The sequence below is a fragment of the Falco biarmicus genome, chromosome 2, assembly GCF_023638135.1.
Source record: "Falco biarmicus isolate bFalBia1 chromosome 2, bFalBia1.pri, whole genome shotgun sequence".
Lineage (NCBI taxonomy): Eukaryota > Metazoa > Chordata > Aves > Falconiformes > Falconidae > Falco > Falco biarmicus.
Window position 1 is genome coordinate 106,436,638 of NC_079289.1, and position 22,790 is coordinate 106,459,427.

Below are 22,790 nucleotides of genomic sequence, written 5' to 3' on the forward strand. Positions count from 1 at the left end.
CACGAATCCCAAGCGTACGCTGTGTTACACACCACCAGCTAATTAAACGTAAATGTACGCTGCGATAATAGCGGAACGCGGCCCAAGGCGAGAGAGCAGAACGGCAGCGCCGCCTCCCCCTGCCCGCCGCGCCGGGGCGGCTTCCCCTCAGCGCTGCGCCCCGCCCCCCCCGCGCGGGGCACCACAGCCGCCGCGGTCTGGGCGAGCCCAACTGCAGCCGGGGGGCAGGGGAGCTTCCCGTCGCTGCAGCCGCGCGAAGGCCCGGAGAGGCCGTAGTCGCTCGCCCCTCCCGCGTTGTCGCCCTTTCTTGCCCGGCTCTGAGGCGACGCCAGCCGCCGGGATGCGGCGGAGCGCGGCGCCAGCACGCCCGGCCTCCCCGTCCCGCAGGAGCCGTGGTCTCGGCCGGAAGCGGCGGGCGGTGCCTGGCGCCGAGCTCCGGCGGCGGAGGCGCTGGCGGCTGAACAATAGTGGAGCGCGGCACCGGGGCGGCTGCGCGGCGGCCCGCAGCGGCGCGGCGGTGAGCGGGACGGGGACGGGCCGGTGCGGCTCTGGTGGTGGCGGAGCGTTCGCGCCGCCGGTGTGCGGAGCGGGGTGGGTGGAGGTGATGAGGGGTCTGAGGTCGGGGCGGAGGGGAAGCGGGGCGGGACGGGGCAGCCTCGGGGGGGGAGGGAAGGGGTACGCGGGCGCGTAGGCGGCGGGAGGGCTCGGGCCCGGCCGGGCCCGCGGGGCGGTTTGGCCGCTGCCCTAGCCGTGCCCCGAGGAAGAAACTTTGCTGGGACGCTGCCTCCCTCGTCCCGCCCTCGGCTGGCGGTTTCAGCGGGGGCCGGAGCCGGGCCTGGGGCGCTGCCTGCCGGGGGGCGGCCGGGGCTTCGCCTGGGGGGCGGCTGGAGTAACGGTCCCGTCCCTTGTCCCCCCCCTTCCCCCCTCAGAGGCACTATGAACGAAGAGCAGTTTGTGAGCATCGACTTGGACGATGACAACGTCTGCAGCGTCTGCAAGCTGGGGACCGAGAAGGAAACGCTGTCGTTTTGCCACGTTTGTTTTGAACTGAATATCGAAGGTAACGTCTTAGTAAGAGTCATCTTGTGCGAGCTTCAGTCGTAGATTGCTTACCTTGGAGCTGAACGCAGACTGAGCTTATCTCAAAGCTTTCCAGAAGGCTTAGGTTTGAAAACGTGTGTGCTTAGAAACTTTTTTGGCTGGCCAAAGTAGTCAGGTTGCAGAGTAGCTCGTTTCCAGTAAAGGTGGGTGTCGTAGCTGCTCTAGCGCCTGCTCCTCTAGGTGTAAAGATGTACCCTCATTTCAAGAGCTGCTGAAATGTCCTGGTGATAATTTCATCTTCTGATATTAGACCTCCGATGTTAATTCAGGTTAGGAGTTTTATGTTCTGCTTTTATTCAGGGTTTTTGTTCAATAGTTAAAGGTGTCTGCACAGAACTTACTGCAAACTTTAAAGCATAGTAGGTTTTTTTTGAAGCAGAATCAATGTTTCACTTTCACCAGAAATAATTGAGATTATTTCTTACTGCTTTCATAACGTGGTAATACATGTACCGTGATAAAGCTGAGTTTATTGTCAAACCTTCTTAAAGTCTGCAAACTATAAAGTGGCAATTTTGGCCATTCTTTAAAAGACCGGTCTTCTAATACCATTTTGGCCTCCAGAATTATAGTTTTAGAATTTCAAACCTTGTTTTGCTAAAGAACTTACCTATCTTTTTGCAGCTCTCCGTGTATGAATCAAGTGTTGGACATGAATGAGCGGTAGATTAGTTACTTCCCTTGAATTCAAATAAGCATTTTTTGAAAGTATAAACATTATCGCTTTATTCTGGGGGCAACAAAGTAATTTGTTCCAGTTATATAAAGTAGTATTTGCCAATTGTATGTGCATGTGACTGCCTAAGATAATCTGTATTGGTATGGGGCAATTGAATGGGAAGATTTTAACACTATCATGATAATACTGTTTCTTGATGACGGATAGTAAGATTTGTTGTGTGTTTGGTACATAGGAAAGTACACTAAAAGTCTTAAGATCAAGTATTTCTAAGTGGAAAGTGCTGTGAGATATGAGCACTGTACCCAGTGGTCTAGTCACTTATTCTGAACCCTAGAAGCATAAAACTTGACTGGAATGTAGGGAGCTGTAAGGTTATGTATTCTGTACAGTTATAATTCTGCATCTGACTTTCAATGCATGTATAGGTAATAAAATTTTCTTCTTATGTTACAGAAATCTGAAAAATGCATTAGTAAATTGTAATCACTTTTAAATACTGACTCAGTACTGTGTTTTGATTTTTAAAAAGTGATGCCTTTAAGGTCTTTCTTGCTGCTAGAGGCAATATATTTTAATCTGAACAATACTTTCATACTTCATTAGTAGTCTGAATGCTTAATGCTTTTGTTTAGAAGGTATATGCCTGTGTATTTGCACTTTTCAATAAAAGTCAGAGCAACAATCTAACATAAGACAACCTGTCAGTCTGCTTGAGTTTTCTTACTGCTTTAAAATTATAGGTCTACAGTTCTCAGTGTGGAGTGGGATTAAGATGTTTCTCTCTCTAGGCTTTAAGATGAGGAAAAAAATATTGCCATAATGAGAATTAAGTACTTCAGTTACCTTCAGAATGTAATTTATTTTTGGAAGTGGTGAAACAGATAAAACAGAACACATTAAAAAATCGCTGGATGGTTTCTGTCTGTGCTCAGTTTTGCGATAAGCTGTGGATTTGTTGAAGTTACTTCTTACGGATATTACTTTACAAAATGATTTCGTGTTTTAGCTAGAACAGCTTTTTTTTTTTTTTTTTTCCTTCCTGGAACTCTAAGTAGCCTTAATAATAGTAGAGACTTAATCTGTGCAGCAGACTACTTTGCATAATCTTCTAAATTTTCAGTTAATTTTAAAGGAAGGCTACTAGAGCAGAACAGTGATGAAAGCTCACCTGAAATTACATGAACCATTCTTAACCTTTTATTTTGCATAGTAAATGAAAAATATTAATATGATTGATTTCTGTAGCATCAAAATGCCTCAATTTCTGATATTCTGTGTTCTCTGTACCACTTCGAAAAAACGTGCTTATAGGGAGAGGAGGCTTAAGGCCAGCAGAGGCTGTGTGAGTGACATTTTATAAAGAATCATCGTAAGACTTTGTAGCAGAACCACTGCATGAGCCAGCCCTTTACCATGTCCATGGTTCTGCCCTTCCTACTTTTGACATGTCTGCTACATTCCTGTATTTTCCTGTGACAAAGACTGTGACTTACATCTAAAAAAATAAATAATTTGGCAGCCCTGGGTAGGGAGTGAGATGAATAATTCACTAACTCTGAATGTTGTAGTGGATGTTTTCATACTGACCTTCTGCTTCTATTTTAATGAAGTTCAGCTGCATTATATCATAGCTACTTGTTAAACAGAATCAAGTATAAGTTCTATCAATTTTGTAGATGTGCTATCCCACACTTACAAATAAGTGTTGTTCTCACTAAAAGTTTGCCTTTTTATTTACCATCATATTTAAAGATCCAAGCGATAAAACACATTTTTAAGTAATTCGAGGGAGTGAAATAGGTTATTCTAAAAAGATATTAATGCAACAGCTAGGACAGTGCTTAAGGCTTGCTCATTTTTAGCATTGATGTGCGTGCGTGACTTGTCCCTCAGTGAAGTAGGAAATGCTGTTCAATAACAGGCAGCCTATTAGTCACAGCTCAGCATCTCACAGGATGTTTGCAGCACTCTGCAAACTTGCATGTGCTAAGTGCTGTCTGATTTAAGGGGAGTGTGTAGCACCTCTTCCATCCTTCCCGACCTCACTGGGAGTTGGGTCAGGTTAGAAGGGAGCATTGCGGATGCATGTGCAAGTGCTGGTGGACCTGGCAGTGTTAGCAGTTGGATTCAGTGATCTTAAAGGTCTCTTCTAACCTAAATGATTCTATGATTCCATGAATCTATGTATGAAATTCTGGAAGCAGCTTTCCCAATTTCCTTTTTTAAAAGGGTGTCTAGACTCTAATGCTTTAACAAAACTCATGAGGACAATTCTGTTTTCCTTCAGGCAAGTTTCTGATAGCTTAAAGCTGTCTGTGGTAAATCTGTGCACTTGAAACTGATCTAGCCCAAGACTTGATCACCTGAACCCCCCTGAAAGAGACTGTCTCAAATGTATATAAACGAAACACTACAGAAATACAATTTACCTGCTGCACTTAATTACATTTAGTTCAGTACTGGTGAATCTTTGTGTCTTCTGACATCCGAGTTCAACAGCTGTACAGTTTTGCTTGCATGTAGATGGTAATGTTGTTGATTGTTTTGGTTAATTAAGATGAGTAATTAGAAGTGAGCAAAGCTGACACCATCCCCATCTATGATGACTCAACAGACCTCTTCCTGGATCACAGTTGTGATATGTCTCAGCCTTTATTTTGCTGCCGTCGGGGTGAGGTTTTGTAACCTTTATTATGTGTGGACAACAGCTTGATAGTGATATGTAATTGGGGGCAGGGAGTCGTCAAGTTATTCTTATAGTCCTTTATAGAGAAGACTACAGAAAATCTGATCTATGGTCTGTCTTAATTAAATAACTGCTGATTTTCTGAATGAGGAAGTTATTTACTGTGTCATAAAACCTTTATGGTTTTTGTCAAAAGTCAGGTTTCCATCATAATTTTTTAATAGCAAATTTTTAGCTCTTTAATGAAATAAAATGGTAGCTTAGCCTAAAATGTGGTTGTTTTTTACAAAGTTCAGTTAATTGACAGAAACCACTAGTTTGAGTGCTGTCTGGAGTTCAGCTGCAGTGTCTGTCCCAGCATTTATTCAGGAGTGATGTATATGGATTATAGGGTCTGTTTCTCTGAAGTTGACTGAAAAAAGGTTAGAAAAGGGAAAACAGTCATGCAGAATCCCAAGATGGAGGTTTAAACTTTCTCCTATTACATGTTACTAGCCTTTCATGAACAGGGAAAGAAGAACATGCATGGGAGAGTTTGGTAGTGCTAATCTTCAGTCTAAACGGGGTGAGTGTGGGGAGGCAGTGTGTATGGAAAGGACAGTATTTTTCTCCCTGTAGTACTTGCTCTTTCAGCTCACTTAGTTTGAGGAGTCCACACGCTGAGTGGACTAAGCTGTGCATAAATACTTTCATTGCAAAACTAGCTTGCATGTCTGAAGGATAATTATCAGGTGATTTAGCACAACAGAATACTAATGTGATTCTTAAAGTTTAAAGTATGCACAGTACTTACATACAAAATACTAAACTAAAACTTTGAGAAATTAAGCTGATTCTGTACAGTGGCTTTAAAGTTCTAGATGAAGTTTAGACTATCCTGGCAGTTTGGATCTGCCAGAGTTTGATGTTGGCTTTTTTTTCCTTGTGCAGGCGAAATGAACATCAGAGTTTGTTGTGTACTGTTTTCTTTTTCTAAGTAGGTGTCAGAGTAGCAATCTGTGGATTGAAACAGGAGACATTTTAAATTCACATATAACTAGACTGCATAAGCCAGGAAATCATGTGTTGTGGTCAGTTGTGAGAAATTCCTCCTCCTTTTTTATTTCATTAAAGTATGGAAGAATGATAACTGAATTCTGGTAGGAAATACATAATGCTAACAACAGATTTGCGGTTACAACTGGAGGGTAGGGGGAAAATACCTGAACACACAAAAGAATATATGTGTGTGTATGTATAAATGCTTCATGTATTTGTATATATGAACAAAACAAAACCACCTGCCTGAGTATGATGTCCCTACAAGCTTCTTTGAAACTCTGGTTGTAGGGTTTCTGGGTAAGAATGTGGCGCTGATACCCAGCTGTGCCTTCTAATGCTCTGGTTACCAGGATCTAACAGCCTAGCCTGTTTTTCGCAGCCCAGACAGAGGCAGCTAGAGCAGTAAGCTATTGTGCTGCCGGTGGCGCTGCTTGGAGTTGTTTGTATACCTTCACATGGGAATGCATTGTGCAGTGCAGATGTGTCCTTCATTAATGCGTGCTTTGTGATCCTCTGGACAATGCCTGTGAAAATCCCAGCTTCAGGAAATTAGTACTTGAATGTATTTGTTCAAACATGGGACTTGTCTCTGAAGGTTTCAAAGTTGAAAGTCTGTAATAATTACAATTTAGCATTACGTTATTTGTCATTGATAATGTATCTATCTTAACCTGGTTTTATGCTGGTATGTCTTAATGCAGAATTATTTGAAAATATGTGAGTTTCCTGAAAGACAAGGGTTTGTAAAGGAAACGAAACTGTAATAGAAGGGGAAAATCTGATTCTTTGAGCTGATTTTTATTCAATCTTTTGCTTATCTGGTGCTGCTAACTGCGATAACATCTTGAAGAATGCTAGCTGACAAGCAAACTGGCTTGCTTCCATTTCTGTTTAGAGTTGAACAGTGGCTGAACAGCAAATGATAGTCCATATCCAGGTCTTGTAATACGAAAGAACAGATAGTGGGCATCTATTCCCTGACTTATGTTAAGATAGCTACATTTCCGTGGTCCTCTAAAGTGCTGATAGACTCATAGCATTTGAAGCAATTTCAGTATTAAGTTGGTGCATCCCAGTCTCCAGGTTGAGACAAAGATGCTATAAACAAAACTGCCTTAGTGCATGGCTTTTTTCCTGTTAAGGTCTTTAAAATCTTGTGTAATATCCTCATTCTGTGTTCACATTTAAAAAGAAATAGGGAGAGGGGAGGGGATTTAGTTGTTAAAAGCTGTAAGCACTCAAATTCTCAAATTTTTCCTTTTTTCTTCTTGCACCCTACAAAAGAATATCTCACTGAAACAAAACGGATTGTAAGGTATAACTGAAAGGATTGGAAACTGCTGTTTTAATTTCATTCTGTTCTTGCTTACAGAATGCATGCATATCCTTATTTTTTCAATGTTCATGAAATAATAACCAATAAAATACGTTACTCTGTCAACAAAAGCTAAAACATTTCATCATTGCCCTTTAGGCTAGACAGTTGAAAACTTGTTTCAGGGTAGCATTTGCACTCCAGCAGTATGACTCACTTCTGCAAACTTGAATGGACTTGAGGAACTTGCTGCAGTTTCCAGTAAACCTCTTAATTGTGAATTCAAGTCCAAACATAGTTGGAGATGGTATTCTTAATCTTTAAGTGCTGTTTAAGTACCACTAAGTAATAGTAGACCTGTATGGCTACTGCTAAAAGTACATTTTTGAATTGTCTGTGTGTGATTTTGGAAGGTTTGTACATGCAAACAAGTGAACTGAGCAGTTGTTACTTACCTGTCATCATCCAGAATACAAAAATACTGTCTCATGCCTTTCACTCTCTTCTAGGTCAGTTCAACTGATTTTTCTTACGAAGTACGAGACACCTTTAACATAGTAGTTTCAGTAGTAAAGTTTTCATCTGAATGTACTGCTTTGTCTGATAGAGTAGTAAATTCTCTTCTTAGATAGTTCAGTAGTTTATTGGGAAGATGAATTTTGAAAATATTTTTGAAGGATCAGTTGGATCTTGGTTCTGTCTTACATAGTACATCCTTGCTATGTGCTAGAATATAAATGAGCTAATAGAAATGCCGTGGGAGATGATTTGTGTGTGCTCTTGATGTACGGAATGCATCGGCTTTATCATTTGAAATTGAGGAGAGAACTTTAATTTAAGAACAAAATAATATCTGGTCTTTACAGGTGTCTGTTTTTAGAAGTTATTGAATAGCAGTGGCATTTTCCTTCTGGGCAGTCTAATAAATAGACTTAACTCACAAATGAAATTGCATGCATACACTTAAAAATAGCATTTGGCTTTAAGTCTTGTCAGGCAAATGTATTGGAGATACATGTCTCTAATGATCCTATTTTTCAGTGTCGGCAGAATTGTACGACTGAAGAATACCAGTTTTCTCCATCCCTTTGTCATTTAGACATCTGGATGACTTGCTGTCTTAGGTCATCACAGGCTGGTTTTATTCAATGTATTTTGAACAGGCCTTGGGATCTACTTTTAAGAACCCCCCTCTTTGAGCACTCTTAATAAGCAGACTGATATGCAGCAGTGACTTAAAATAGGCAGATGTGAACATTTAACGTCTTGTGAAGCACTTCCCTGTCTGCTGCAGTGCTGAGCCCTGTGCCCTAGGTAAACCATACTTGAGCTTATCGGATCTTCATGTTCCTAGTGGATGCTAGCAGATGTTCAGGAACCGTTTCGTGAGCTGGCTAAACATCCCTGTTCACAGATGATACTGTATGTGCATAATGTGCGAGGTGGACAGCTGAGAGGAGCAGCAGTTGGAACATTTCAGAACGTTTAGTGAAGGCTGGGTTCTTAAAAGTACACTGCAGTGGACTGGCACCCTTCGCAAGGATTCTTGCTTACTTACAGGATTAAAGGAAAAAGCATGGGTGCTTATCACAAATCTTTCTACAGTAACGGTTTAAGATGAGGTGAATTGTGCCTGAGAAGTGTTTCTTTACTTGCTGTGAAGGCAGCCTCCACAACTAGCTGAAGTATACCTTTTCTAAGTGTTTTGACTTAAACAGGTAAATTCACCCATGCTGCCAATACTGTACAGATTTGTGTTATGAAGTGTGTTTTTTTTCTTCTTTGACTGTCCTTAATAATCACATGTACTTTACACCTTTACGGAAGCTGTATGTATTGTGGATGCCAGCACTGTACTGAGAAGACAGCTTTTCCTTTCTCTATGGTCAGGTATAAATCTTACCCATAAGTATTTGTAAATTCTTTAAAGGGACTTTAATATAGCTTTAATTAACTAGTGCCATAGTACAAACTTATTAGTGACTATTCATGTGTATAGAAGTAATTCTTGTTAATTTTAGTTCACTCCATCTTAAATTCTGGGGGTTTTTTCCTCTTCAGCTGCTCAAGCTAAGGTTATTCAACCTTGCAAAAACAATTAGTTTCCATCATTGCATTATAAATTGCTAAGAAAGGAATACAGGCTTTCTTCAACATTATTTCTAATTGATGGAGCTGAAAGACCAAATAAGAATGTTTTTTACAAATGTATAACAAGCAAATGGGGGGGGGGGGGGGGGGGGGCGCCAAAAAAAAAAAGTGGAAGACAAACACCAGGCTCATGATCACTGTTTCTTTTAATGGAAACATTTATGAAGATATGTGTAATAGTCTAGTAGTCTTCAAGAGCATTCCTTTTGAATTGAACTTGTTCATAATAATATCCAAATAAGACAATAATCCTAGCCAGCTTTTATAGATAAATCTGAGCAAATTTTTCAATTGAGTTCTGTATCTTTATCAGGAAGAAGTTATACATAGTTATTGGTGAATCAGTTGCAAAGATAGAAACAAAGTCTTTGTAGACTTCTTAAAAAAAAAAACCACCCAAAACTTTAATAGGATGGAGACTGATTTACTTTCAAGTACAAATACTTTAAAATGGCATGGAATTTATTGTGGTGTGATTACACACCTTGTTATAAGGCAGATACTCTCCTTGCTGCCTGATACTTTGCACTTACAAATAACTAGTACACACTGTTGTGATGTCTACTTTATAAATTGCCTGATTGCTGGTCATTCATTTACAAAATTGTTTTGCAGAAGTGGATTAGGACTCTTATGTTGAGAACTCTACCAGTATAGAGGAAGAGTTTCGGCCTTGCATGGCTTACAAATTGAAATATTAAAAAAAAAAAATGCCTAAATACCAAGCTGTTAAATAAGCAGCCCTGTTCTTACAAGTGCTCAACATTCAAAGATATTGCTGAGTGAAGTGGTGCCATTCATATTTCATCTAGGACACATGGGTTGCTGGAATCGGAAGCAAATAATGGATGGCAAACATTTAACTTACATTCTTCTATTATTTTTCTTGAGGTTTGGCATCCCCTGTGAATATTGTTCATTTGAGGAATGATCTCTGGCATGAGCTTGTTTCCTGATAGCATCTGCTGTCTTAAATTAGTTAGATATGGTCTTCAAGATATTCCTGAATTTTTGTGATTTTTTTTTTTTTTTTTCACCTGCAGATAAAACTTTCCTGCTGTGGATGGTTGTAGGCTTTTTGGAGTTCTTTTTCCTTCTCTGAAAAAATAAATATGAAGGGTAGGATGTACTTGGACATAGTCTGCAGTCCTGTTCTTGAAAGTAAGACAAGGGGAAAATATACATATACCTACGAATGTGGGGAGAAAAAAGTTGATGGTTGTATGATTGCTGATGTGAACAACCAGCCAAAAAATAAAAAGATTGAGATGGATATTAGCAAACAGGAACTTTGAGACAGAACTGAAACCCTGTAAAAAAAAAAACCAAAAAACCAGAACTGACAATAGCTGTTTATCAAAATTAGGATATTACTACTTGTAATGCACAGAAGTCTTGCCTTGATTTATTTGTCTCTTTGTGTATATTGTTGAATAATGTGCCTTTTAATACTGAGTCATCTTTATATATCATTTGTTTTAATCATGCCAGTTTACCAGCTGGCAGATTTTTTGCAGTTATGATGAAGGAAAAAATATGAAGTAATCTGAGTAGAGTATTAAGTCTTACCAAAGAGAAATAGGCATCTTTTCTGCCTCATAAAGCTGATGGTATTGCCCATGACAGAAGTATTTGTGTCAAAGAAGCATACTCTTACTTGCTGTAATACTGGTATGTCATTACTAGTTTGTGCTGGCACAGCAGCTGCTATGAATGCTCAGCTCTTTTAGGTTAGTGGCTGATATTATTCACGTTCTCTGTATAGGAAAGGACTAATTATCACCTTAGCACACAAGAAAGGTTGAGGGTTGTTTGGGGTTTTTTTGCATGTATTTGTTACCGTAGAAATCCAGACCAGCTATGTGAAATCTGAAGCAAGTCTGTTAGCAATTCTACATTTTCTGTTCCTTACTGTATTGAAGAGCACTTAGCTAGACCCTTGCTGGATTTTCAGTGGAATAAGAGATGGGGAAGTACGTAAATTCAAGGAGGGGTGTGCGGGCGGGAAGGGATTGTTATTGTATACTGAAAGTGTTTTGGAGTGACATGTTCTGTGTGCAGAAACAGTGACATTATGGCTAATATGTGGCATATAAATAGCAAAACCTAGACTTCAGAAGAAACATTTTTTTTCTTCTGTAATGGTTGCTAATTTCTGATATTACTGGTATTCTGGCATATCTGGTATTGTTGAGTTCTGATAAAATAGATTTCTTTGAGCAGCATGCCTCAAGTGGGGAAGATAACAGTGTCCGGAGCTCTTTTTTAAAAGATTTGTCAGGAGGAGAGACTTGAGTGACCTTGGGTTTATGGCTTGAACATAAAAATCAGATGGGGCTTCATAAAGTTGTGATGCACTCATTCTTTTTTTTTTCTGTAACTGAAATGGTGTGTTTATTTTGTGTGGCCACACACTGCCATCTTACTGGACATGTCACATTTATTCTTGTGGAAATAATGAAATGGAAAGCCTCAAAGGATTTAAGTGGGTTTTTTTAGGTAGCCATGAACACAGAAACGGTCTGTGCAAAACTGTATGTGTCTCAGATTTTCTGACTGTGCTTTATGCAGTTCTCTTCCTCCTTCTTCTCCCAATCTTCAAGTATTTACTTTAGACAGGATTACTCCGTCCTGTGATCAGAAGATGTTGGCTTTATTCACTCACATTATGGTCAAGTTGTTAGGTGGGTTCCTGACTGTATAGAAAATTGTCTAAAACTTGTTTTTCAGCCAATCTGATGTTGTTTTCTGTAAGTAAAAGAAATCACTTTAAGAATCAACAGTGTGGCATGTTGAAGAATCACTTGGGTAAAGCAGATGACATTGAACAAATCGTTCTGGTTTTGTAGGGTTTGCCAGGTTGTGAATATATGCCATATAACCTCAGTTGACAGTGTTTGCTTTTCCTTGATGGCTTAAAGATTTAAGTGTTTCCATTATGCTACTTGAGTTAAGCATACTTGCTGTATTTAAATTGTGCTTGTAAGTCATGAAAACAAATGACTTGTCTTTCCTTGTTTTCACTAGAAATGTGTTTGGTTTTTTTAAAAGTCTCTGTAAGGATAGAGAGGGAAGATAGTCTTGCAAGTAGGCAGTAGATCATGTAGAGCTTAAGAAAAGTTAGTGAATGTCTTATTTGCTGAAAGAGGTTGATATTTTGAGCTGTAGAGGGAGAATCTTGACTCTACCCATGAATACAACATCTGTCTTTGTACTTTGCTCAAGAACTTCCTTCTTAAAAGGTGTCTCGGGCTAGGATGTGGTTTTTGTTTGTCCTGATGCTTAGTTCATGGACAGAAGTGTCTGTTTTCATGACCTTACCTTTCTCCCCTGCTGCTAAGAACAAAATAAATTCCACTGCTGTCCTTTAATTTCCCACACAGTTGTCATTTTGCCCCATAAATTTGGCGTATGCTCTTACAAACTTGACCAGAAAAGTAATGCTTTTGAGTTTCAATGCTGCCCAAGGAGTGGAAAATCAAAAATTTTTACTGGCTGCTCCCAATGTTTGAACTCCCCAACTTTAAACACCAGTTACCAGCAACAGAGATAATCAAAATGAAGTGCTTGGATTTGTTTTTTGCTAGTTTCGTGTTAAGAATTTTACTTTTGTACTTTTGTAGCTTGTTTCTGAGATTAGTTTGAGATTTTGCAGAATTTAATCACTTAAAAAAAAGCTTATCACTTTGTAGTCATTTGTGGTGGGGGGCTTAAAATTTACCACAAGAATTTAAGAGGGTCAGATATAACTGAGAACTGTTGTAGCATTCTGCTAATTGCTCGTTGAAGTCTCTATTATCAGATTTTGTTATGTGTTACATTTCATAGGTTTTATTTTAATTGCTTTTATATACTTCCTTCTGTGCTAAAAGGTAAAATGGCTGCCGCTGGGTCATGTTGCCTAGTTTCAGAGATCAAATTATGTTACCATATGTTAATTTAAATATTCTGGCTTTAGTAAGCATTGAGCACTTACAGCCAGTGGCTCACAGGTACATTGTTATTTGCAATGAGGAGCTTGACAGAATTGTTGTTCATGATGTTGGAAACCTCCCAAGTAGTATACTGGCTGTTGAGGTAAATGTTGAACTGTTCCTGGACTTGATGACTAAATCTACTGTGTTGGTGAATCTGAAGAAAAATAAATATCCACTGAAGTTGCAGAAAGTAATTTTGTTCTGGAGTAGTATTAACTACCTGAAATAGTCATTTCTCCTGTCATCTGTGTTCACTCACCAACTGTCTATCTTCACAGATGGTGTTCCATTACAACATGTCAATCACTACCAATTTGAGGTTTGAGTAGGTTACCTGCTATAGCTATTTGGATAGTCTTTGAAGGAGGACAAAGAGGAGAATAAACATTCATCTTACACAATGTCATGGTTTAACTCCAACTGGCAACTAAACCGCACATAGCTGCTCACTCCCATGTACCCCCATGGGATGGGGGAGGGAATTGGAAGAGCGCAAGTGAGAACTTGTTGGTTGAGATCAAGACAGTTTATTAGGTAAATCAAGGCTGCAAAGCAAAACAAGAAATTCATTCACTACTTATGGGCGGGCAGGTGTTCAGCCATCTGTCTCCAGGAAAGCAGGGCTCCATCATGCCTAACAGTCACTTGGGACGACAAACACCATTGCTCTAAATGTCCACTCTGCTTCCTTCTTCCCCCAGCCTTATATGTAATGTTATATGAGCATGATGTCACATGGTGTGGAATATCCCTCTGGTCTGTTGGGGTCAGCTTCCCCGGTTGTGCCCCCTCCCAACTACTAGTACACCCTCAACCTATTCATAGGAGGGGTGGTGCAGGAAGCAGAAAAGGCCTTGATTCTGTGTAAGCACTGCTCAGCAGTAGTGAAAACATCCCTCTGTCAGCCCTGTTTTCAGCACAAATCCAAAACCTAGCGCCATACTAGTGCCTGAAGAAAATTAACTCTACCCCAGCCAAAACCAGCACACATGAAATTAATTTCAGGACAGTTTAATGTTGACAGGTGTTGAAAGTATTAGAACTTACCTAGCTAGGCTGCAGGCTTGTACCAATGAAAAAAAAAATGAATGAGGGCTGAATTCTGAATTATGTTTGACCACTTGGGTGACAAGCTCACGCACTGCAGTATGTTTTTTGAGCAGGTGGCGCATAGCATCATCCACAGAAGATGGGAACACAAATGACTGCTCTCAGAATGGTCCTCAGTATTGTTCTGTAGAACTTTCTGATAATGCTTGCAATTATTTTACTTCTGCAGCTTATATGCTTGTTTGTGGGTGCGATGCAATATGTAGAGTTAGCAGTTTGCTTTGTCTGTATTATCATCCAAGAGGCACATGCAAGGTAGTCTGTTAAATCCTGCACTAGAGATTCCTGAGTGGAAAACCTTTTCTATGTTAAGGACTCAAGACTGAGTGGAATTTCAAAAATTTTAGAGAATCGCATATCCTTGTCGCCTACAGTCATTAGACCGTTAATAGGAAAGCATCAGTTAAGTTTTTGTTTTCTTGGTTGGTTGTGAGTAAAAATTTAAAAATTGAGTTGAGTATACAATAAGTGAATTTTTTTCTATTGTGTCTTTACAGGAGTACCAAAGTCAGATCTTCTACATACAAGATCTTTAAGGGGGCACAGAGACTGCTTTGAAAAATTCCACTTAATAGCAAATCAGGACTGTCCACGATCAAAGCTCTCTAAAAGTCCATATGCAGAAGTAAAAAATATCTTGAGCAAAAAAATTAACTGGATCATACAGTATGCACAAAACAAGGATTTAGACTCTGATCCTGAAAGCTCAAAAACATCCAGACACCAGCTTTTTAACTTCAGACATCAGACTGATAGAAAATTACTCCCACAATTTGACTCCCCAGTACCTAGATACTCTGCAAAATGGATAGATGGCAATTCTGGAGGCATCTCAAGTTGTTCACAAACTCTTTTGGAGCAAAGAGAATCCACTGATTTTGGGCTTGGTGTGTTACAAGAAACAGGTGCTACCTTCTGTTGCAGCAGTGTTTTGTGGCCTAATCACAACCAGGTCCAGAAAGCTGAAAAAGCTGAAGGCGCTTCACTTACCAGTGTTCACAGAAGGCATCCTCAATACAGCAGGGAAGAATGTAAGTATATAGCTATTTACATACAACCTAGCAAGCAAGAGCATTCTTTGTAATTATCTCTTGACCACTTAATGTCCCCCCAGGGCATTAATTCACATTCTGAAATCCAGCTTTTAATTGTTTGGAGTTACTGTAAAATCTGTGAAGAAAAATGCTACATGGCCAAGAAAATAGCATGGAGAGTTTGGTTGGTGTGGGAGATTTGTTTGGTTGTTGGTTGTGGGGTTTTTTATTTCCCTGTTAGTTATACCCCAGTGTGATACAGGACATGCCTAATTTACACAAAAAAGTTACTGTTATAGTTGATCACAGTCACTTCATACAGGGCTGTGCAACTGCCTGTGGAAATTACTGAGCTTCTGAAAATAACTGTCTTACTGAACTTGTGTGGTGCCTTGAGTTAGATTTTAGAGAGACCTGCTCTAAGCAGTAAGGGAAATTAGAGGTTAAGTAGCTGTCATGTTAAGAAGGGGTGTGTGTGTGAGTGTGTGTGTCCTCAAACCCTTTATATTTGATCAGTCTGTTGGTTTCCCAAAAAAGATGAGACCCTTGGGTCCGGCCAGCCTGTCCACTACCGGCATTTCGACAGCCCACTGTATCAGGGGATGATTTAACTAAACTACTCGGGGACCTTCCGCAGACAGCGTCACTGAGTCAAATCCCTTATAACAAGTACTCAAATCTCAAAAGATCTATAAAAAAATGAACTTCAGCTGAAGATTTTATTATATAGAATGCAAGTTTGTGACAGAACAAGGTTTAGAGATTGACAGTGGTAATACACTGACTGCAAAGCAAGCTTAAAACAATACACTTAACAGCTAGCATGAGTTAGTCATAGAAAAAAGTTCTTACTCGATAGGTGTCCCTATGGGGCAGCCTGTTGACTAATCCCAGAATTTATGATGGAGTATTCCCTAACTTCTCCCCTCATTTGTTCACTTTTTATACTTCATGGTACATAGTATATTCATTCGTCACACAAGATTGGCTACAAGTTCCTCGCTTCAAATGCAAATTAGTACACATCCTTAGACAGCGCTGCTGAAGTTCTCTACTGACTATACATGCTGTTCAAGTGGGGGTTTGCCCTCTCTCAGGGGGACTATTTGAGTTGGAAGCCACGATCTCCCACTACCATGATTATCTTTGTCCTGTTTTCAACTAATCTTCTGTTAATGTCAGTGGATTGCAACACCTTATCAACCTGTCTCCTCTTATAGCCAGAAGTTTCCTCACTTGAAGGCTTCTTTCTGCATAACTTAGGTAATAGTGTTCTTTTCGGTATCTGTTCTTTGTTTCTCATCCTTCCCAAGGCTGACTCCCTTGATTAGAAGTCCTTTCATTCATAACAACTTTAGGCAGTGGCTCAGCTTGACCTAACTGTATGCACAGATTTGTATGTAGTTAAATGCTAAATCAGAGTGTGGTAATTGGGGAGTTTAGATAACATACTTTAGAAGTGAGTGAGTGACTTTGGGTAGAGGTGTGGTTGGTACTACAGTGAGATTATTTCATCTGAGGGTAGTAATTTCACCACAGTGGTTGGCTCGGCAGCCGTGTGACGATTCTTCATATGACAACTGCTGTGCAATTTATCAGCTGCATGGTACCATCAAGTTCCCATTCCTGCACGGAGCACCACAGAGCCTGGCTGCGGTGTCTCCACTCCAATCAGCATGTGCTGAGCTGGCAGGATGTGTTGCTTAGGGAGCTGTGGTAAAGTAGATTCTGTGCATGCCAATCATCCTGAAAACAATAGCTGTGTTTTACCCGAACAAGCTCTCTGTAATACTATGCTTCTGTTAGGTCCCAGCTTTCTCCAGTTCCCCACGCGCACACACACACACACACACACGACCCTAGTAATCTTCCCACAGTAGCAGAGCAAACTTGTGGAGCAGCATAAACTTTTTTAATAGTAGCTGGATTTCCTTGTGCATTTTACTAGATTATTTTTTTCTGCTATTCATAGAGCATAAGAAAATGGCAAGGCCCTTATTGCCACCATGTCCACTTAAAGGCTTTATCAGTACACCTGAACAATCTTTTGATGACTGTGGTGATACTGAAAACAGCAAAAAAAAACCATTTTCCAATTATTTAAGAATGTCATCACTGGAAGAATACTTCAGAAGAATCGTAGGATATTGTAGTGTCTCTGGAATCAGCCTACATCACATACATTAGGACTAAGTTCCTAGAGATGGCTGCATCTTGCTTTTAGAACAGTGCCTGGTCCTAAACTGGAATATATGCATTCTTACTTTTGTAGATGAGGAAAATAATTGGAGAGGGTTTCTGAATTTCCAAAGACCTTAGAAAGAAGATGATAAAGCTGGTAAAATATCCAGTGAAAATTAGGTGATGAAAAACAAGGTAATACTGGAATTCAGTATTGGAAGACAGAATGAGAAAGAGGTACCGTCAAAAGTTGGAATCAGTTTCCTTAGGCTCCCATTTCTTCAACAGAGTAACAAACCTGGCCTTGCAGAGTTCAGTCATTTCTTGTTCTTTATAAAAGGATCTTATTTAACTGCTGTATGATGCTTCATATTGTATTTGTAGTTAATTAGTAGTCTTAAAGCCATAAATCAAAACAGATATGCTGTGCTGTTTGACCACCTGTCCTCTGGAGTCATAAATTGGGATTACATAAATCAGGGCAGCAGTTAACAGAGGAATTATAAAAGCTTGACCTGATTTATGGGGTTATCTAACTGAAGTTAGTGACTTGGAATGTCTCTCTTGATCTCGATTTTTGGGACAGGGAAACATAAAGCTGTTTTGAGCATAACAGGGGTTTTTTTTTCTGTTAAGACTGCATAATGCACTTTTGAGGCATTATTGCTTGTATTATAAGTATTTGTTTAATCTTTTTGCAGTATTTAGCTTTAAAAGACATTTGGAGACTCCATGATTATATAACATTAGTACTTTAGTGAAAAGCTTAGACTTACTCTGCCAGAATTAGTTACCTTCTTATTGCAGTACCTCTATTGTAACAACCTAGCAGTCTACTAGAAAAAAGTAAGGGAACTGTAAATAGCTCTGTCAGTATTTCTTTATAATTTACTGCAGCTATGGATAGTATAATGTTTTATTTAAATTTGGTGGCCTGTTCCTTCTCCCCTTCACTTTTGTATCAGAATTTTGGCATGAAACAGTCCTGTCCTGATACACGCACACAAAATGTGTGGACCTGCCTACCTGCTACAATTGATGAAGTGCTAATGAAAATAATGAAGAAATGGGAAGTAACATATTCCCACTGGGTATAAAAGGGGGGGGGGGGGGGAATCTTGACATTTTTGTAAAGCTGTCAGTTACTATATTAAATCCAGTCAGGGTTTTCATGGAGCTTAAAGGGTGGTAAGATGTGAGAAAGGAATAATCGGTTGTATTGATAGCCAAAGGTAGGAAGCAGTGCCACTGTACCTGGCTGTTGGAGGAGAAGGGTCAATCTGTTTCACTCTTAAGTGGCCTTATGCCTTGAGTAACAAGCAGGCTGTCTTAGCTATTGCCAGCTTTTGTTTGGCTATACTGACAGAAAGTTAGTATCCCACAACTGCAGGATATGAGAAAGTTTGAAAGAGAAGGCTTAGGATGATTGAATAGTCCTGTGGGTAGGGAAAACCATCCTTTTCAGAACTTAAGCTTTAAATTTACAAAAGAAACCTCCTTGCACTGAGAAATCTCTGACCAAAAGCTGTGTGATTGCAGCATAGGTTTTTCTCAAGTATGCAATGAGAGCTTTGCTAAGCTAGAGCATTGTTTAAAAAAAAAAATTAAAAATTACAAGGTATTAAAGCTTGTTCCAGTGCCCTGTATCCTCCTGTGGTCATCAGAATTGTCACTTTTTGCTGTGCTGCCAAGGGCATCTCAGCAGCAGGCATGGCACCAAGCTGTGCCTGTTACTGCTGGGTTGAGGGATTTCTGGGAAGCAGAAGTTGCTTCCCTACTTCCTGCTGTTGATCCAGAGCAGCATAGAATACTTCCATAATTTCCTCCTGAGGCTTAATACATATTTTTTTATGAGGATGATCAATGCGCACAGCCTGAGATACAGGAGGGCTTTTGAATGACGCAGAGAATCTTCTAGTTCTCACTAGGAACAAAGCACAAGAAAAATGAGAAGTAAACTTATTTTTGTATGCTGGTCTTTGTATCGAACTAAGATTTTTCTTCATCATTTGTCACCGAGGTGTGTGGTGGAAACAGTAAGTTATACACATAAAGCACCAAACTTGGTAGCCAAAACAAGTAACTGCATGCCGAAAATTCTGTCTGGAACCTGTTGCCTGTAGGCTTGCCAAGCGTAGCAGGACTTACCTCGGAAGTGCCCACTTGCTGACAGTTGAACACATGCACTTTCCGGGGGGTTAAACTGTAGAAACCATGTTTTGTAGTCAGAGGAAGGTAAAGTGTTTAAAGGTGTCGGGCAATTTACAAGCGATTCTGATTCTGAGCACTACTGTTTAGAGGGCCTGGCCTGAGTTTCCAGCTTTTTGACACTGAAGAGGAGGTTTTCCTATGGGGTAAATCTCTGTCAACATAAAAGAGAGAATTTTCAAACTTTCCACAAATGACTGATAAATAATGTTGCCTCTGATTTACTGCCACACATCTGTTGATTATTAGGATGCAAATGATGACAATTTGAGAAAACAGGAGTCTGCTTAGGGGTGCTTGGGTGACTTCAGTAGTAGTAATAACAGATTTTATTGTTACAGTGACTATGATGGCTCCTGGAGAGTTAAAGCAACTTAATGAAAAACTGCTCAAGCAAATCCAGGGTGAGAATTTTTCACTGCTCTTCGTTTTGGGTTTGTGTTGCTTTGCAATGAAGAAGTTCTTGTTCTAAAAAAAAGAAATTGCAATGGCTTTCCTGTCAGTTAAGTTTTGAACTGAAATCTGTCACATTTCCATGTAAACAAAAAAATGTTAGGTGCTTCTATTATATAACTTCCTTGGGTGTTACAAACTGGCACTTGAAGAATATGATATTTTCTTTACGTTTTTTTTTTTTAATGGAATCATAGAATTGTTTAGGTTGGAAAAGATCTTTAAGATCATTGAGTCCACCTGTCAATCTGGCACTGCCAAGTCCACTATCCAGCCATGTCCCTAAGTGCCACATCTACATGTCTTTTAAATACCTCCAGGGATGGTGACTCAGCCACTTCCCTGGGCAGGCTGGTGCAATGCTTGACAAACCTTTCAGCAAAGAATTTTTTCCTCGTATCCAATCTAAATCTCCCTCGGTGCAACTTGAGGCCGTTTCCTTTTGTCCCATCACTTGTTACTTGGCAGAAGAGACTGACACCCACCTCCATCAGCTTCTTTTCAGGTAGTTGTAGCAAGCCATAAGGTCCACCCTGAGCCTCCTTTTCTCCAGAGTAAACAGCCCTGGTTGCCCCAGCTGCTCCTGATAAGACTTGTGGTAGAGACCCTTCACCAGCTTCATTGCCCTTCTCGGGTGCTCCAGCACCTCCGTGTCTGTCTTGTAGTGAGGGGCCCAAAACTGAACACAGCATCCAAGGTGTAGCACACTTTTTCTGACACAATGAGAATCAATTTCATTTTGAGTTACGATCTGATCCACCTTGGCTCAGGTCACCTGAAACTATGAACTGGTGATCCTGTACGGTTGATGGCGCATACACCAAGCTGCATTGCAACCAGAGAAAGTGTTCTTGTGCATGAACCCACTTGAATATCTTGTGCCTCTTTTTGTAGTCATGTTCAGCACTGCTGCTTAATGCTATGAAAGTACAGGGACCAAGTGTGTTAACCTAATAATGTTCTTGCAGATGTGTTTGAAGAGCTGACACAGCAAGTCCAGGAGAAGGACTCTTTGGCCTCAGAGCTCAACGTCCGTCATATTGCTATTGAGCAGCTGCTGAAAAACTACTCCAAACTGCCATGTCTACAAATGGGAAGAGCAGGGATGAAATCAAATGTCCCCATATAAAGGGGATACAACTTCTCTCCTCCTGTAGAGCTAATTTTCCCTGACAGCTTTGATAACCGTGAAGTACAGCTGCACAGATACTTAGAAGCTTTTGAGGAAACTTGGGCAGCTTTCTCTTTGCATTCATAATCTATGAGAAGTCTTACTCCACTTTGGTTTAACAAAAAAGGCAAATATTTTAGGTATTAAAATCTACTGTAATAACATTTATTCACACTTAGGGATTCTTTTTTTCCTTTTATTTTTTCTTTTTTGCCCATAACTATGCATGAGCCTTGAAGTGAATTCTGTGTTTTGTTGATAGTAAAATTCTTTCTAACAAAAAATGACCTAAAGCCTGTAAATCTGCCTCCTTCATACAGAGGACAAATAAAAATTTGAATTCTGATCATGTTACATCCAAGAGAGCTTTAAGGGGAGAACAGTATTAATGAAACTCATGTTTTCTTATTTATTATGAGCAATATTTTATTATTGAAATTTTATACTAAATATCACTATTTTAGGTACTTTTCAGATCTCTTTATAAAATGTCTGAATTACTCTGTGTAATGTTTATGCCTTGTGTATGATTTGTTTATCCTTTTTCAGGTTTGTATCTTTCATGATACAATTTAAAAAAAAAAAATCTTGTTTCCCAAAGAGATGAATTTTATGTGTTAAAGAAAAATGATGGTGCATCACTTATTTTTATCAGCTTTATAACTGAAGAATTGGGTTCATGAGAGATGTTTAAAAAATAAAAGCACAGCAATTCCTTTTAAAAAAAATCCATACATAGAAGTTGAAGTTGTTTTATATGTGTGAAATTTTCAATGCTGAAAAATTACTTTGAAGAAACTAAATAAATTTGTATTACTACATCACTTTGTTATGATTTTTTTATATAAAGTTGGATCAGACTGCGATAGTGTTTTAATTCTGAAATACAAATAGTAAAGATACATTATAAAGCAGAATAGGCTTTGCTTTTTTAAAACTTATACCAAGGAATCTTAGTTAATATTTGCCAAAGAGACTGTTGGTAGAGCTGCACTTGCGTAACTGAAAGTTGCATTTGCACTGAAAAAGTCATGGGTTGGGAGAGAAACATACCACCCTGAAAAGTTAAAAGTCTCTGTGCTTTCTGATTTTACACTTTAAATGAAAACGAGGGGTCATTTGTATAGCTGAGCTGAAGGAACAGCTAGCATGAGGGAAGGTTTAGGTTTGATGTTAAAATCAAACTGAGAAGTAAGCCAAAGTTCAGACTAGGTTTTATTGATCATCCTCCCTATAGTGATATCTGGACTACATAGGATAGGTTGGTTACTTAGGTTGTTTTTCCATAATGCATTTCTGGAAGGGCCCCAAAAGGAGTTTGGAACATCTTGAGAATACGCATGAGTGGGGACTTGAACTTGTCTGTGTTGGGGTACTTTGTGGTTCAGGTGGGGAAAAAGTCAGTAGCGTTATTGCTTGCATACACAAGTGGACCTATAAGTAAATGTGCACAAGGTAATCCCCAGTTACGGTTGTCAGAAGATGGGTTGCTCTCCATGTGCAAGTCTGTCTGTAAATCTTATTAATACAGTAGTAAGATAATTGCAAGTGTTAAGGTGGGAGGAGAAATAACATTGTCACTTAAATGTGTGAGTTTGTATGTCGTCATACAATCTGAGTGAGGGCTGGATCTAGAATTCCCTAGGTGGCCAATAAGGCTGATGAGGATCTGGATGTCAC

The 22,790-nt window shown here is 39.7% G+C and overlaps 1 protein-coding gene across 4 annotated transcripts; it reads left to right on the forward strand.

The window, feature by feature from the left end:
• Window positions 1–363: 363 nt before the first annotated feature.
• C2H21orf91 (chromosome 2 C21orf91 homolog) lies at window positions 364–21,381 on the forward strand. Of its 4 annotated transcripts, none has more exons than XM_056329005.1 (5): window positions 364–517; window positions 932–1,060; window positions 14,561–15,094; window positions 19,828–19,890; window positions 20,908–21,381. In XM_056329005.1, exons 2-5 carry the CDS (start codon window positions 937–939, stop codon window positions 21,066–21,068), a joined length of 882 nt encoding a protein of 293 aa, XP_056184980.1. In that variant the 5' UTR covers window positions 364–517; window positions 932–936; the 3' UTR covers window positions 21,069–21,381. The 4 variants fall into 4 exon arrangements, with proteins under 4 accessions (XP_056184980.1, XP_056184983.1, XP_056184982.1 ...); XM_056329007.1 differs by having other exon boundaries at window positions 454–601; XM_056329006.1 differs by having other exon boundaries at window positions 458–591.
• Window positions 21,382–22,790: the final 1,409 nt, after the last annotated feature.

Coding starts and splice junctions, on each gene's coding strand:
- C2H21orf91 (XM_056329005.1), top strand. CDS start 937: ATGAACGAAGAGCAGTTTGTGAGCATCGACTTGGACGATGACAACGTC. Junction 15,095..19,827: donor TCAATACAGCAGGGAAGAAT/GTAAGTATATAG, acceptor TTATTGTTACAG/TGACTATGATGGCTCCTGGA. Junction 19,891..20,907: donor ACTGCTCAAGCAAATCCAGG/GTGAGAATTTTT, acceptor ATGTTCTTGCAG/ATGTGTTTGAAGAGCTGACA.